The sequence below is a fragment of the Typopeltis vanoorti genome, chromosome 9 (genome assembly GCF_054136105.1).
Source record: "Typopeltis vanoorti isolate ZY-2024b chromosome 9, IOZ_Tvanoo_1.0, whole genome shotgun sequence".
Lineage (NCBI taxonomy): Eukaryota > Metazoa > Arthropoda > Arachnida > Uropygi > Thelyphonidae > Typopeltis > Typopeltis vanoorti.
Genome location: NC_143557.1, coordinates 6,427,107 through 6,445,206, shown reverse-complemented (window position 1 = coordinate 6,445,206; position 18,100 = coordinate 6,427,107). Strand labels below are relative to the sequence as shown.

The window sequence follows — 18,100 nt, the reverse complement described above, 5'->3', positions numbered from 1 at the left end:
CTCTGGCAGCTTATTAGGTTCATTCACCACTCTCCACATAAAAAATCAAGCTCTAACATCCTTGCTAACCACATTCATGCCCAGTTTCATTGCATGGCCCCTAGTCCTCCCACCACCAGTCCTGTTTTCAAAAATATCTTCTGAATTAATTTTATAAAAGGCCCTAAAGAAATTTGATATCTTAATCATATCCCCCCCTCTTCCACCTATCAACCAATTTCTGCAACCCACAAATCTTCAACCTGTTCTCATAAGATTCATTCCATAGACCTGCTATCATCTCTGTCACTCGTCCCTGGATCCTCTCTGCCACCTCTATATCAAGAAGAATCCTTGCACCCATATCTGGGCACAATAGTCTGGATGGGTTCTTATCAAGGCTCGATACAGAGCAATTACTTATCTCTGCTCGTCAAAATATTCTTCAGTAGACAAATGCTTTGATGGGCTGATTTAGCCACTTTTGCAATGTTCCCCCTAAACTTCAACTCCCTATCCACGAACACTCCCAAATCCCTGGCCTTGTCAATCTCCTGGAGTATAGTTCCACCAATGTAATATACTGCTGCTAACCTTTTCACCCCAAAATGCATAACCTCAAATTTTGCCAAACTATCCAAATCATCCTGCAAAATTTTGATATCCTGCATTCACCAATGCTCTACCCATCTTCGCATCATTAGCAAACAAATAAACAGTTCCTCTCAGATCCTTTCCTATATCGTTAATGAACAAATTATATAGTAGTGGTCCAAGAACCGAACCCTGCGGCACACCACTAGTCACAGGCCGTCTTTTGGATTCTACTCCTGAATAAACCACTCTCTGATATCTCTCCATCAACCACCCTTCTATCCATCTCACCAACCGTATATCTATCCCCATATGCTGCCGTTTACTGATTAGAGTTTTGTGTGGTATCCTGTCAAATGCCTTAGCAAGGTCCAGTAGAATCACTGTAAACCTCTTACCTTATCCAGTTCAGCAGCCACTGTGTTAAAAAACGTGAGCAAATTACTGAGGCATGATCAGCGCTTCACAAAACCATGCTGTCTCCCATACAGTAACCAATTTTCATCTATCCATTCCTGTATTTTCCTCTTCACTACTTTCTCCAAGTCCTTGAGAACGACTACTGATATGCTGATCGTTGGATAATTTCCATCACCAGTCTTGGAACCGCCTTTATGCAGTGGAACTATTTTCGCCTCTTTCCACCCCTCGGTTCTAACCCAGACCCGGGACTCAAATTAAAAAAATGGTCAAAGGCGCCGACAATTCTCTCCAATCCCACAAATGTATTGACATTTATGTTTTGTAATTGACTATTCATCTCCACTTCATTCACCACAATTCCCGTATAAGCTGTTGGTACCTTCATTCCTGCAATATCACCACCTGGACGATATGTTCTTGCAAAATGCTCACTCAGTAATTCCACTATATCAAATTATTCGGTTTCCTCCCTACCATCGGCATTCTTTAAAATCATTCTGTCATATACTTTTTTTCTTTTATGTGCAAGATATCGAAAACACTGTTTGGGATTCTCTCTACCTGCCTGGTTAATTTTCTTTCATAATCCGCTTTTGCTTTTCTTATCACACTTGTTACCCTTCTGGCCTGCACTTTATACCCTTCCCTCCACATTTGTTTCTTTTTTTGCAGCTCAAGCATCCATTTAACCCCTACTTGATTTACTATACGGACTCTAGGTATACAGTCAGCCGTTGCCTCCTGCAAGCACTCCGTAACCACCTCCATGCACTATCAACATCCAGCCCTTGCAGTTTTACATGCCATGGCACTGAACCAAGCAATCTACAAAGCTTGCCATATGTACCAGCCTGGTAATTCCACATATACCCTGTCTTAATCAAAAATTTACACCTTTAGCCACCTCCCAGGTGGCTAAAGGTGTAAATTTTTGATTAAGACAGATTTTGATTTGACCTTATGATCACTCTCACCAATAGGTGGCAACACGGTCATATTCATTACAGTCAAATTTTGAGATGCTATTACCAGGTCAAGCACTCTCACACCCATAGCATTTTCAATTACATGCTGTCTCAGATAGTTATCCCTTAATAATTGAATAAAATCCATTTCCTTCCTCACATGTGTCTTCTCCTCCTTCCAATTAATTTTTCCATAATGAAAATCCCCCATAATAATTACCCTCCTTCCACTCATTTCATCAATTTGTTTATGCATACTATCTCCACCATCTATTCCATCACCTGGTCTATAGCAGCACCCAACTGTATATTTTATTCTGCCAGTCTCAATCTCATACCATATAGCCTCAAATGAGCTCTTTTCTCTATCCTGCAGTTCTGTTTCTATTCTCCTTTGCTGCCATTCATCAGCTATCATCAATAACACTCCTCCCCTATTTTATTCTCCCTGTCACTCCTGAACACACTATATCCCTCATATTCTATCCGACTAGGTATATCATCTTCTGTCAGCCATGTTTCACTAATGCCAATAACCTGTGGCATGGCAGTGCCAACCAAGGCCAAAAATTCTTCCTTGTTGTTCCTAATACTCCTAGCATTAGTATACATGATATGCAGAAGCCCTTTAGTCCCATGGCTATCCTGATGCCTTATATTAACTGTCCCATTCTGATTTGTTGTCCTTCGTACTTGCTCAGGCATATTATACATTCATAAGCTGAACTGCTTCCCTAAAGTCTGCATATCCACTCCCCCCTCCCTCCGTAATAACTCTAGTTTCCATGATTCTGTACATCCACTTCCACTTCATTTAACAACACTTTTTCCAGTTTCCGCACACCAAATCCATTCAAATGCAAACCATCCATCTTATATAAATCCTTTCGCCAATCAATCTCACTCCACATACTCCACACCACTCATCTAGTAGAACCTTTGCAAAGAGGCATTTGCAATTATGGCCCTCCTCAACTCTTCTCTGTCATACCGTGGCAACTGACTCATTATCTTAACTATCCCATTCTTTTCTTTTGATACCGCTAGTAATTCCTTGAGGTCCTCTCTCATATCAAATTTATCACCTTTTATATCAATTGTTCATGCCACTACTATCATTTCTTTTACCCTCTGCTTTTGCGCTCTGATACTCACTTACATCCTTAATTTTCGATCCGGTAATTACGATTTTAACAAACTCTCATCTATTACACCTCTTACTAAAGAATCACCCTACAACACTCGCTCCTTCATTTTTCTTACACTCCCGACCATGCTCTTATGTTTCTTATCATACGTTTGCCTTTCATTAGCTGATGCGCTCGGTAAACAATTTTGCAAACGCTCAAGCTATAGCTCTGCCCTATTTATCACTCTGCGAAACCGTGCGATATCACTCATTGAAACTAACTCTTCATTTTTTTATCCGTTATACCTTTACTCTCATTTTCAACACCACTCTCAAAGCTAACTGGTATACATCGCAAATCCCTATCATATATCACTATTTTCTGCATTCTGACTTTCAGCATCGACATCAATCTCGCGACCTGAAACACACTCTAAATCCTCACTTTCGGCGCAGATGTAGTCCACTATCATTATCTGACAAAACTCAAACCGCTCTCTGCAAAGCGTACCTTTCGCAGACGTTACACTGAACAAACTTCCTTACGTTAAAAATTTTGAACAAAGATGGCGATTAGGTGGCCATTATTTTATTTCTCATCGGCGCCATGTGTACGCTATCTATCGCATCTTATCAAACTACTAATTAACTAATGCAGAAACACACAAAAATCACACAGACACACTAAGTTACCAAAAGTAAAAAAAAATAGTATCTAAAATTCAAGCAATATTGCCAATTTTTACTCAAAATAACACTTATATTTTCAGGATCTCTCTACAATCAGCACTACACACAATGTAGCCCTCTTGTGGCCTTATCCTAAGTTACTGGGAGAAAACCCTACACCTTCGTATGAGACTGGTTAACTCATCTTTAATCTAAAGAAACCAGAAAAAGGTTCCTAACGCCACTGACGGGAATCAAACCCGGGTCTTTCCGATCAAAATGCTTCGTCTATACTGACTGAGCTACAGAGGCTCCTCTGTATGACACTATCAACGATTTACATACAAAGCTATCTATCGTTAACCAATAATATTCGGATTGTAAATTGTGTGTGTTTGCTTGCTAATTTGTTTTTAGGCAGAATGGAAAACTCAAGTTTCTGGAAAAAAACCTGTTAACTATATGACACTAAATAATTTATCTTCAATTGAGAAAACACAGTTTAAGTTTCCTCTCATTAAGACCAGAATTAAATAATTGGACTTCACTCCTTTTCTAATCTAAAGGAGTGAAGTCCAATCATTTTGCCAATCGCACTACAGAAGTTTCAAGGCATTTCGCAAACCTATTTTACAAGATTCCACATAGGAAATTTTCCAATATGAAAAGAATGGATTGGAAAAATAGGCTTATAAAAAGATAGAGAAAATGGCTGAATGATGAGTATCAAAGAGAAATACACAGATGATTTATGGCTAAAATAATATTTGGGATGGTCTGAAAGGGCATGAGTTACATTTGGATAATGCAAAAGAAAGGAATGGTGATAAGGGATTTATCTCATACAGAATTTCAGAGAAATGGCACTTTGTTCCTGCAGGCTGACAGGAAATGAAGAAAGAGTCTATCCAGCACAGCTTAGCTTACTAAGATAATTACTGGTCTGGAGGAACGGCAGATGGTGACAGATTGAAGGAGTACAGCCTTCCAAGTTTGAAAAAGGGAAGAAGGGGTAAAATTTAACAGAAGCATGTAGGCTATTCAGGATGACCTTACGATGGAGATACAGGTGAAATTTTGCAGAAAGTTGAGATTGGGAGGTTGATTTGAAATTCACCCATGAATGCCACCATGGTGTAATCAGAAGACATGTGCAGTCCAAATATTTTTCTTGACTTGTGGAGAGTGAATGGAATAAGTTGTTGCGGACATGGTAATGCATCTTCACTGAATGCTTTTAATCACAGGTATGATAGATTAAGCATGTGTATGATCTACAGGATGGATCCCTCTCTCAATGAGTCCAGTAGGTAAATGTTTGATAATGATAACAAATGTCACGTTTATCAAAAGTGACATCATTTATTATCGTAACAGTGAACGTAGAACAGCTTTTTATTCGTTTTTGAAAATGCATTAGCCAGTCCAAAGTATTTCGATATCACAGGTTTATAGCCTTTCGTGAGATAGAATTCACACAGAAAAGAGAAATCCCCCTAAATTCCCTAATAAAGAAAAAAACGAAAACTCCCCAAATTAGCGAAGTTTTACATTTTATCTTCACATGTCTTTTATCTTCATATATATATTTTTATAAATAATAATGTCTTTGCGATCGAGAGTGCTTTTCGGATGTTGATATTTTCGGTGTCTGTATGTGTGTGTATTCGATGGCAGTTGCGTACAAGTGGTTGGTATGTAATGATGGGGGATTAAGTTGCAAGTAAGAGTACTGTTTGTTGTAAAATCAGTTTATTTGAAAATACGAAAGGTAATGTCTACGAAGTTTGATTAAAATGGGGAAGCTCAAAGAAAATGATATGTTTCAAAGGATCAGCTATTTATATCAGGTAATAGTTTTGAAACAAAACGTATAATTATGGCGTAATTTAGGTATATTGCGTCTTACTAAAAGTGACAAGCACGTATATTCTTTCGATTCCACTGAAACTCAGTATAATAATTACAATATAACCGAGTAATTAGCGCTTGCAGCGAGTAGATATGTAATGAGTTAGAAGAAGCAAAAATGGAGAGTTGAGTTTCTTCATTATATGAAGTATGATAGGACAAAATTGAGAAGGACCATGATTGTAAATGAGAAGATTGTTCAAGATGAATGGTGTACATTTTATAGATGTGTAGTGTGAATTTGATGGGCCTACATCAAATATGCGTATAAGGACCTGTATGTGTCTGATAGACTGTGAGGGGTTAAAGTGCAAAACCAGGGAAACTATAGATATTGGGGAAAGCAATCAACGGGTGTCCAGTCACCCCTGGGATAGATGAGTGCAGGAATGATTATGAAGAGTTGGGTGCAGTTTCCCATGTTTCGAATCTGAATGGGGGTGGCATTCAGTTACCCTCACACTTTCAAGAAGATGTTGAAATGGATGCCCAGAATCAGAAAACAGGAGAGGAGTTTTTAGCATTGCTTAGCTTAACTTATGATATCTGAAGAACTTCAACAAAAATAGAAGTTAAGGAAGATTGTTGATCTGAAGGAAATGGTTCATTTGAGGCAGTCTGGGGTGAAATAGAGACCAGTAGGACAAAATATGTAGTTGGTTGCTGCTGTAAACTTGGGGATCCAGAAGAAAAAGTGAATGATATGCATCAGCAGGTTAGCAGAATTAGTGCTGGCCATGCAATTATCACAGGTGACCTCAACTATGGGGATATAGATTGAAAGGAAGAAAGGGCACATAGCAAAATGGAAATGTAAGTTATATAGTTAATAAGTATAATTACTAGAAACAGTAGGTGATGGAGGGGATTAAGGATTTGAGTGTTGTATCTGGTAATAGCATCAGATCTATAACTACAGTAGCATCTCTACTTCTGATCAGGACATGACCATGCAGTCTTGTCCTGGGAGGTTGCTCAACATGTGGGAATTTCTGTCAAGAAAGGGTTTATGCAGAACTACAAAGCTGGTGATTATGAAAAACTGAGATACTTCCAAGGACTCATCATGAGAGGGCACTCTGCTCTGCCACACACATCTTGCATATTTTTTACTACTTAAAACCCAGTTCTGTCCTATTTTTCACAAAAATGAACCATTTTCCCCTAGCATTGTTTTTGATAACACTCAAATTCCCAGATCAGATGAGATTTCTCTTCTTCGAATTACCTGACATCAAACCTCTCCTGGCATAAACACATCACAACCATTGCATCCTCAGCTTCCAAAAACCTAGGTTTTCTCTTTCGCTCAAGATGCTACTTCACCTCTAAACAGCTGTTCACATTATACAAATCACAAATCTGCCCAGCTATTGAATACTGCTCTCACATTTGGAGTAAGGCTCCCTCAAAATGCTTGACTCAATACAGAGGAGAGCAATTAGACTGATAAATGATCCATCTCTCACCAACTCTCTCCCCTCACTTTCACATAGGCACTTGGTCGCTGCGATTTGAATATTTTATAAATATTTCCATGGGAAATGTTCATCTGAAATAGCATCAATAATACCCCACTCTGTACTAAGCCCATTGGAATATGTACAGCTGCTGCCCAATATCCTTTCACAGTACTCCTTGAAGCCTGCAGAACAAGTTTCTTTTCCTTCTTCTTCATCTGTGGTACTGTGGAACAGTCTTCCCGCTGACTTATTTCCCAAGGAATACAACATACAGGCATTTTAAATAAAATGTAAACAAGTTTCTCCTTTCCCATGCCACTTAACCCTGCTACATCTGTATAGGATAGGCTAACTCACCTTCAATCGAAAAAGCTCATATAAAGATTTCACTTATCACAAGAATTGAATGTATGCCTTTCCAGTTGAAGCATGGAATGTTTCATTGTTCTTCCACTTATGCTATTAGAAATTCTTAATGTAACTTCTTTCTGATGTAAAGTTTCAGAAATTCTGCCATTCTCATTTTATTGTTATGATGATAACTGTTTAGAAACCTAATGTTTTATTAGTTTTTCAAGTATCTTTATTTGGTGTGTGTGTGTGTTGGGGGTGGGAGACTGAGCTTCTGTACTGAGCTACTTTCTTACAATTAGCTGAATTCTTAATATTTCTTTATTTTGGAGAATATTTTTTCAAATTTACCCCTGTTCAGGTATTGAGTCTGATCTCGCAACTTTTTTTTATAAATTAGACTGATCATTTAGTAAAACTAAGTTGCTTATGCTGTGTTTTGTAATTTTATTGATTCCTACTCTGCCCTTTTCAGATATTGATTCATTATGGAATCCATAGGTTTAAATACCTGTTGAGAATGATTACCAGCATAGAACGGTTTTTCCTTTGCTACTTGAATGGAATGCAGAACAATGAACAAATAAAGAATAGTCATAAACCAAGTATCAATGTTTCACTTTTTCATGGGAAAAATGGATAAAATTCATTCTGATTTATTCATTTGCTCACAAAGTTCATCATGTTGTATTCTGTCTGCAGTGTAAATATCTTCTTCACTTTCATCAGTTTACATATTTATAATAAAAGCTCTGAGAGAGTTACCTCAGTCAGACAAAATTGTTTTTGAATATTCATAGCTACAATTTATTCTCTTGATAGGAAAACTTCTGAAGCTCTTGATAACATATCTAACTACTATCATAAATCTATTATTATTATCATTGGCAACTGCAAGAGTTCTTAAATTGAGGGAGCCCCTGAACATGTCAAGAACTATCCAATATTTGTGCAGTATCTATCATACTGCTTTGAACTCATTCACAGTCATGGCACCCACGACAGATTCTGGCAACCTATTCTACTCATTCACTACTCTCCAATCAAAAAATCTGGTTCTAACACCTTTGCTAACTACACTCTTACTCATTTTCCATGGATGGCCCCTAGTTCTCCCAACACACCTGTTCTGAAAAATTTCCTCTGAATTAATCTTGTGAAAACCTGTCAGCAATTTGTATATGTCAATCATGTCATCCCTTTCCTGCCTATCCCAGTTTCTGTAACCTACAAATCTTCAACCTGATCCTGTGAAGTTCATTCCATAGACTGCTACCATCTTGGTCACACCCCTCTGAATTCTCTCCACCTCTACCTCATCACCACGAAACCCTCACCCAGATCTGTGTGCAGTAGTCAAGGTGGGATCTTATTAAGGCTCGATAAAGAGGAACAATAATAACCTGCTTGTCAAAGTATTCTTCAGTTACCAAGTGATCTAATGAGCTGCTTTAGTAACTTTTGCTATGTGCTCCCTAAACTTGAACTCCCCTTTCAATATCACTGCTAAGTCCCTGGCTTTGCCAGTTTCCTGGAGTACAGTTCCACAAATGTGGTATACAGCTAGTTATCTTTTCACCCCAAAATGCATAACCTTACACTTTGCCATATTAAACTGACATCCATTCTCTTTTGCCCAGTCTGCCATTCTATCCAAATCATCTTGCAAAATTTTGACATCATGTGTATTAACTATTGCTCTACCCAACTTTGCATCATCGGCAAATACTGAACAGTTCCTCACAGATCTCCCTTTCTATATCTTTAATGGACAAATTAAACAGTAGCAGTCCAAGAACAGAACCTTGCAGCATGGCACTAGTTAATGGGCCTTCTTTTGGACTACTCTCTGATATCTCTCCATCAATCAGTCTCCTATCCATCTCACCAACCCTATATTCATCACTGTGCTGCATTTACTGATTAGAATTACATGTGATATCCTGTCAAAGGCCTTTGCAAAGTCCAGCAGTATCACTGTAAATCCATTACCTTCATCCAACTCGACTGTTGCTGTATTATAAAACGTGACCAAGTTACTGAGGCATGACTTACCTACACTTTACAAAACCATGCTACCCCCATTTCCATCTATTTATTCCTGACCAACCCCTCTGATTAGAACAGACGTTCTTTTTAGTAAAACAACCTATCAAGAAGAAGAATGAAATCAGCAAAATTAATGAACATAGAGAAATAACCACAGTTGTCACCAAACTAAGGATGGAACATTTTAAAGGCATGAAAATTCAGCCAGATGGTACTAGAAGCTATGAAATATGCAAGAACTGTTCAGGAGTCAAACTAACACCTGCTCATATCTATTCTTGTCCAGTAGTTGCTGCTGCTTTACAGAAAATTGACAACAGTCCTGTAGAAAAGCTCTACTCCATCAAAGTTCAACAGATTGCCAAAGCAGTTGTTCTACAGGACCACAGTCATATCTAGAAGCCCTTCAGTGGACTTGACAACAACATCCAAGTTCTCCAATACTTTGACAACAATTCCTGATATTCTGATCATTCGGTAATTTGCTACATAAGTCTTAGAGCCTCTTTATGAAATGGAACTATTTTCCTTTCTTTCCACTCCCTTGGGACTAACCCAGAACTGAGAATTAGATTAAACAATATTGTCAAGGGCACTGACAATTCTCCCGTCCCTTCACAAAACGAGCTGATATACCATTCAATCCCACAACTGTATTCACACTAAGGTTCTGTAATATGCTATGCACCTCCTTTACCCCAGTTGCGGTATAAGTCTTTGGCTCTCTCATTCCTGCATCACCATTAGTATGATATACTCTTGCAAAATGTTTGCCTAGTAATTCTACTATTTCGACTGTTTCAGTTACCTCCCTACCATCAGCATTCCTTAAAATCATTCTGCCATATACATTCTTTCTTTTACTTGCAGCATATCGAAATAACCATTTATTATTCTCTTTAGCCTACATTGCTAACTTCCTTCAATAATCTGCTTTTGTCTTTCTTACCACACTAGTTACCCTTCTGGCCTGGTTCTTGTACTGTTCATGTGCCTGCTCGTCACCTTTTTCCTTAAATTCCCTTCGCAGTTGTTTCTTTTTTTTGCAGCTGTTGCTTAAAGACGATATTCATCCATTTAACTCTACTTTATTTACTTTGCTGACTCTAGATATGCAGTCTGCCATTACCTTCCTCAAACACTACTTTACCACTTCTCATGCATTATCATCATCTAGCCCTTGCAGTTTTACATGCCATGGCACTGATCTAAGCAATCTCCTAAGCTTGTCATACTTACCAGCTCTGTAATTCCACACATACCCCCATCTTAACTGAAAATTCCACACATTTGGCCACCAACCAGGTCAGGACCATATGATCACTCTCACCAATTGGTGGCAACATTTCCTGTTTATTTCCTGTCTTATTGGTATAAAGGAACTTGTGTCAGTACCCAGAAGCTGGAATGGTCTAACAAGAAATCAAACTGACTGAAGTGATGTCTTTCCTCTAAAAGGAGTTCTTATTTGTCATAAGTGTCAGGACCTAACAATTCTTTAAGTATCCATCAGATACACATTGCAAGGTTTTTCTGAAACCCATGTCCTGCCAGGGTAGTAGAATGATACTGGGTTAGTAGCTAAGATATTTCATTTAGAACTAATATTTTAGTTTTATCATGTGCACTACACTCTTCTTCTATAAATATCGAAATCATTAATGAAACTTCTCTTTAATCTATTTCTCAAATGATCTCATCTCTCTTTGTACACTGATCTTCACGACGGATTGTTAATTTGCTGGCAATGTCGGAATGCATAACAGGAGTAACTTTTGCATTATTTAGAGGTCTACTGGTTAATTAGCAATTGCTAGTATGGATTCTGCCAATGACTGACTTTCACCTAAATCACTTACCACTAGATGCATGGTATGGCATTTCATTTCTAGGGGTTTTAATTTCATATGGCATTCAGACCTGCTTGGCAAATTGCCATCACCTGCTGTAACTCCACTTTCTCCCTGGTCATTCACTGCATGTCATGGTACATGGCTCCCTCTCTTCAAGCAGTTGTCACTAATGCAGGAACACCTTGAAGCTCTATCATCTACCCTCTTTCTCTTATACATAAATGACCTACTTTCAGTCACCACTAATGCTATCCACAGCTTGGCTGAATTGGCAGCCAGCTTAGTGAAAGTGTTTCACAACTACAACTCTTTGAGAAACACACCACAAAACTTCTTTCCCAACCATTACCTGTATCTTGCACACAGTACTAATGTGCTGCAGGTATACTTCTGCCCCTCCTATGCAAAGACAAGTGACTGATTATTAAAAAAAAAAAAACCCAAAGATTTTTAAAGAATTATATTAATATAAAACAGGAGTATAAAGAGTAATTTTAGTATTGTATTACTGAAAATGGAGCTGAAGAAAAATATTAATGCATTGAATCATATCTTAATCATTTTTGGTTTTTCAGTTTAGAAAGTTTTAATTATTAAAACATGAAGTATCTGAATGATAATCATCAGATACTCCACTCCTGTATGGTCAATTTTCAAAAACAGAACACTGAGTTTGTAACAGGTTTATTGAAACTGCATAAAGCTGATCTTACATGATATTGAGTGGATGAGAATCATAGAATTGTAAAAATAATCATATTAAAAATTCTGAATATTTTTACGTATTAATTATGCTTGTTAGTTTTTGTTTTCATACACGCAGTGTCTGCACTTGTGATGTGCTCGTTATGAAAATGTTATATTAGAAGTAACATGTAAAGAAGTAAAAATATTGAAGTACTTACTAAACTGATTATTTATGTTACTTATAAGAAAGTTTGTTATATTTTAAAATGTTGAATTTTGTGTTTTGTGAAAGACTTTCTCTTAGCGCTGATGGATACAGCGAGTCAGCCATTTTATTGCAGTGCGTAGTTTCTGACTTTTGTAGAGTGCGCATGCTCCCGGAGAGAACTTGATGTGTGATTGACAGCTGACAAGGAAAGCGTTGCGTATCCAAGTTACAGTTGTAAACAAGAGAGCGTTCGGAAATTTTTTTAGAAAACTGGCCGAGATATATTCAAGTTGGAAGGAACTTGATTTTTTTTGTGCGGCAGTCAGAAGGAAATTTCATAATGTATTCCGAAAAGGGAATAGTGAAAATAATAGGTTTCAAGCAGGAATAAGTAAAGAATAAAAAGGAAATCTTGAAACTGTAAGTTTTTATAAATTGGCCGGTAAATATTCAAGTTAGAAGGAACTTGATATTTTTTTGTGTGTGGTAGTCGGAAGATATTTCATAATGTATTCCGAAAAGGGAACAGTGAAAATATTAGGTTTCAAGGAGAAATAAGTAATGAATAAAAGGAAATCTTGAAACTGTAAGTTTTTAAGGTGAAATAAGTTAAGACTGTCAATTTAGTATTGTGAATGAAAGGAGAACTTGTTGCTTACATTCTAAAGTGAATGTTTTTCTTAGAGAAAATATTGATAAGGAAGTTTTATAAGTATTAAGAATGCCTGAAAGTGAAAGTTTAGAAAATATATGAATTAAGAAGATTTTTAGATATTAAAGGTGCCTGATCTGAGTAGTATTACTACTAAAAGGAAAACAGGATATAGTCAAGAAGACTTTATGTGTGTTATATTGATTGATGAAAAGGATCCTGAAAATGAAGTACAGAACCTTGTAACTTCTGGAAAAGAGCCTTAACAGAAAGAGAAAAACACTATGAACATTTTTTTTTGTGCTTGTGAAAGAAAAAGTGTTTAGTCTTAAGAGTAAGTTTATAATTTTAAATAAGGCCTTGGATCCATATAATCTGTAGTTATAGTTATGTATTATTACTAGAAGTGTATATATATTGTTTTAGTTTTATTAAATGTGTTTATTTTGTACTTGGTATTGAGTCAATGATTAGTTGGATTCTGAAAGAGTGAGTTAAAGTCATTGCACCAATTGGAGTGAACTCTTTGTGCAAATATAATAACATATAGGGACACTCAGAGTCAAAAATAAAAATAATTGTTAGTAAAAGAAACTTATATAATATTTCATCTCATAAGTATATAGAGAGAATAATAATATACATAAAGAGGGAAATATATATAAAATACACATTATAAATAACAGAATCCTTTAGGTAGAGTAGTGTCCATTCCATGTTATGTAAGACTATATTTATTTTAATATGCCTATTACAGTTTTGGTGGTGTTCTTTATTATTATACACCTCCAGGTAGTACACAGACTCGTCGAGGAAGGGCATCTGCTCTACAGCTCTCTCCCCCACTCATTCCACAAACTACAACTGCAACTACACCAGCGCCATCTACCACAGACCACCGCTACTAGTTTTACCACAGACAATCGCAAACATCCATGCTCATAGCTGGATTCAAACTCAACCTTTTTTGGCTGCAGAGCAGATATGCTAACCACTCGGCCAGCCAGGCTGGCATAAAGCTTTAATCTTCTAATTGACCAGTCTGAGTATGATAAATGTGATAAGTAGTAAACTTAGAATTGTTGTTAAAAATGATGATCTTTAAGGAAAGAAATTCAGTTTTATTGATACATGAATCTAATTGTGAAATTTGTGGCTTTTTTTTTTTTTTTTTTTTTTTTTTTTTTTTTTTTTTTTTTTTTGTAGAACATCAGCTGCATGTAGAGAACCCTTTGTTTCATATGTGGGATTAGAATTTTCACATTGCAGTGACCAGAGACATTTTGTTTGAACTCAGTGATAAGATTATAAGCCATTTAGGGAGATGGTATGGACTTAGGAAAGTCTTGATTATACTCTATTTTCGAGAATGGGAACTTAGGTTTCAGGATGTAATAAATTCAAGTAATCAGTTTCATATTGTTTCATGTTGGATGCGAATCTCAAGAAAGGATTTGAGGTAATCTGATGTTCTTTTGAGACATTTATGTTAAGATTGAGGCCAGTAGGACAAAATGAATGAGGGCGCTAGTGGGTCAAGCGCTACGGACGTGTTTTGAAGAGCTCCTGATTCAGATAAGTTTTACTAGGAATAATTAAGTATATATGCGTAATTGTTTAAGTAAGAGCGGCTGTAAATGTTGTACGCTACCGATATTATTAGTGTGGGTTTTTTTTCTTGCTTAAACTAAATACGAAAACGTTAATATTAGACCTAGTAACCTGCAGAGAAAAAAAAAAAAAATGGCGGTGGCATTGTCATTCCATGATTTTAATTTGGATTTCAGTCAGTTCGTTAAGTGTGAGGTCTGTTATATGTATTCCTTCGATTACATAAATGATTTGTGGATGTTTAGTGCGGATGGAAGAAGGGTGTGTGCGAAATGTGACCTGAACGAGGAATTGATGAATGCAAATATGAAGTTGATGACAGAAAGTGCTAGTACCGATTGTATCGCGAGTGCACATTTGAAAGAGAAGCATGGTGAGAAAGACAGGCGAAAAAATGTTAAAAAATCAGGAAAAAAGAAAAAGAGCGATTTGACAACCGTAACAGATGTTAAAAGGGACGAAAGTGAGGCAGAAAGAAGCGAAATTGAGAGAACGAATGAAAGTAGAAATGGAGTGATGCAGAAATCGCAAGTAAAAAAAATCGAAAGAATGAATGATAGCGAAAAAAGAATGACTGATGGCGAAAGTTGGACGCATGTTGGAACGAAAGTACTGAACCAAAGAAAGATGAATGACAGTAAAAGTGAGAAGAATGATAGCGAAGGTTGGACGCATGTTAGTCCGAAAGTACGGAAACAAAGAAAGATATGTGAGAGTGAAAGTGAGAAGAATGATAGTGAAAGTTGGACGTATATTGGACCGAAAGTACGGAAACAAAGAAGGGTGTGTACGGAAACAATGAGAGGGAAAGTAAGAAGAGGGGGTCGAGAGTTAGAAAGATTTAATGATAGAGTGAATGTGTCGCGAGGTTCGGAAGGTGAATTGGATTGGATGAAGCAAGAAATGAAATGGATGCGGAATGAAATTAAGAGAATTCAGGTCAAAACTATTAAAATAAATCATGATGGCATGAAAGAGTTAACAAAAGATGAGCGAGTGGCGTTGTATGGCGACTCCATTATTAAAGGTGTGTTAGAGGATAAAATGCACAAGGTATGTTTTCCAGGCGGTAAAATGAGTAGAGTGATTGATGCATTGAATATGAGGCGGGAACGAGCAAAAGAGTTAATTGTATTAATTGGTACAAATGATTTGAGAGAGAACAAAGAGCATGTCAAAATGAATGTCAGGAGACTGCTTGGAAAGATAAAGGAGAATAGTGTGACAGGAAGGGTGGTCAGTGTGTTGCCTAGGTATGATTGTGGTGAAATGAGGTGGAGAGCAAGGATTATGAATGATATTCTGGCTGAAATGTGTGAGGAGATGGGAGTACAGTTTGTTAATGTGTGGAATGAGTTTGAGGGATGAAGTGAGCTGTATGGGAGTGATGGACTGCATTTGAGTGGTTATGGTGTGAGTCGCTTGGAGAGACTGCTGCTGGAAAGTGGAGAAGTGAATAGAGAGAATGAATCAGATCGAGAGGGGAGTGATGTGGAAGAGCAGGAGAGTAAGACAGGAGAGATTGAGGGAGTGGAAATGAATGGGGAAGTGAGTGGTATGAGTATAGAAAATGAGAGAATGGGTGTGCAAGAGGAGCAGGGAGACGGGGAGGCTCAGGGTGGACAGGGATACACAGCCTGAGAAAGGTGGATGCTCCAAGAGGAGGCGAGAGCATGTGTAGACAGGAAAGTAATGGGGTGATCAGGGATCAGAAGGAAACAGATGGAATTGCAAAGGGTTCTAAAATGAAGAAGCAGAAAGGGAAATGGCCCCAGTCCAGCATGGAGAGATCACATCGAGTGAGTGGTATCGGTGGAACTAGCTGTAGATCCAGAAATGAGTTGTTGTGTTTATATACCAATGCTAGAAGTATAAGAAACAAGGCAGATGAAATGGTTGCACTAATTGCGTCTGTGCACCCAGAGATTGTCAGAATAAGTGAGACATGGTTAGATGAGGATGACATCCTGACAGGAATAGAGATGGAAAGGTATGATGTGTTTCGTGAGGATAGAAGGGGTAAAAAGGGAGGGGGAGTGCTATTGATGGTAGAGAAAGAGTTATGTCCATACAAGGTAGAGATGCAAGAGGGAAATGGGGCCAGTGGTTTTGAGGCAGTATGGTGTGAGATAGAGGTGAATAGAATCAAATACTTGGTGGGATGTTGTTATAAACCTGGTAATATGGATGGTGGTGATAGTGAAATGTATAGTCAAATAAGCCAAGCAAATAAGAAAAGGGTGATCATTATGGGTGATTTTAATTATGGCAATATAGACTGGAATGAAGAGATAGCAACTGGAAGTAAAGAAAATGAGTTTCTTGAGTTTTTGAGGGATAACTACCTCAGACAGTATATAACAGAGGGCACAAGAGGATTAAGAGTCTTGGATTTGGTCATCTCATCGGAGGATGTAATTATCATTGAGGTATCAAATCATCCACCAATTGGTGAAAGTGACCATGAGGTGATTACTTGGGTGGTTGCCAGCAGTGCAAGGACCCCTGTGAAAAAAGGGTATATGTGGAACTACAAGGGGGGTGATTATGAAGAGCTCAGGAGACAGCTTGCAGGTGTAGCATGGAATGAGGAGTTAGCTGGAAAAGAGATCAATGCAGCTTGGGGAATTTTCAAAAAATATTTAGTGGATGCAATGTCTAAATGTATACCATGGGTGAGAAGGTTAAATAAGGTAGGTGTGAGATGGACGAATAAAGAGATTAAGCATGCAATACAGAGAAAAAGGGCATTGTGGAGGCAGCATAAGAGAAGTGGAAGTAACCAATTTCATGAGGTCTACAAAGACCAGGCAAGGAGGGTGACTTGGTTGGTGAGAGTAGCTAAAGAGAGGTATGAACAGCAATTAGCTAATGAAGCTAAAAAGAATCCTAGGGAGTTCTTTCGATATGTAGCTAGCAAAAGAAAGAATGATTATGGAAGGATGACATTGATTGGAGGAAATGGTATAAAGACAGCTGTTGCAGAATGTGTGGTGGAGATACTTAATGAGCAGTTCATAAAGATCTTTCAATCTTGTGAATGTGACTTCATGGAGAGATTAAGAGCAGTTGATAATGGGGAGGAGAGACTGACTGTAAGTGAGCAAGAGGTGTTTGGGGAGTTGAGTAAACTAGATGTAAATAAGGCTGTGGGACTTGATAATATATCACCGCGTATTCTGAAAGAATGTGCCAGAGAGTTGACACCTGCCTTGACATATTTTTTTAATACGAGTCTTGCACTTGGTCAAGTCTCTAAAGAGTGGAAGGAGGGCAAGATTGTGCCACTTCATAAAGGAGGTGATCGAACTCAAGCATCAAACTATAGGCCTATCTGTGCGTCAGGTGTTGTGGTTAAGTTGTTGGAGAAGCTTGTGAGTACTAGGATCCAGAGTTGGGTTGACAACAATGGTATAATCTTTGATGGACAGCATGGATTTGCTAAAGGGAGGTCGTGTTTTAGTAATCTACTTACTTATTACAATAAAGTGACTGCTTCCTTGGACAGAGGAGAAGGATACACAGTAATATACTTGGATTTCGCAAAAGCTTTTGA

At 37.7% G+C, this 18,100-nt stretch overlaps 1 protein-coding gene across 1 annotated transcript in view; it reads left to right on the top strand.

Moving 5' to 3' along the window:
• Nucleotides 1-5,406: 5,406 nt before the first annotated feature.
• Nucleotides 5,407-18,100, top strand: part of LOC150102864 (ribonuclease P protein subunit p21-like) — a 61,577-nt gene continuing 48,883 nt past the window's right edge. The window contains exon 1 of the mRNA XM_090398261.1: nt 5,407-5,609. Within this exon, the coding sequence (XP_090254387.1) occupies nt 5,556-5,609 (54 nt within the window). The 5' untranslated portion in view covers nt 5,407-5,555. The remainder of the gene's footprint in view (nt 5,610-18,100) is intronic.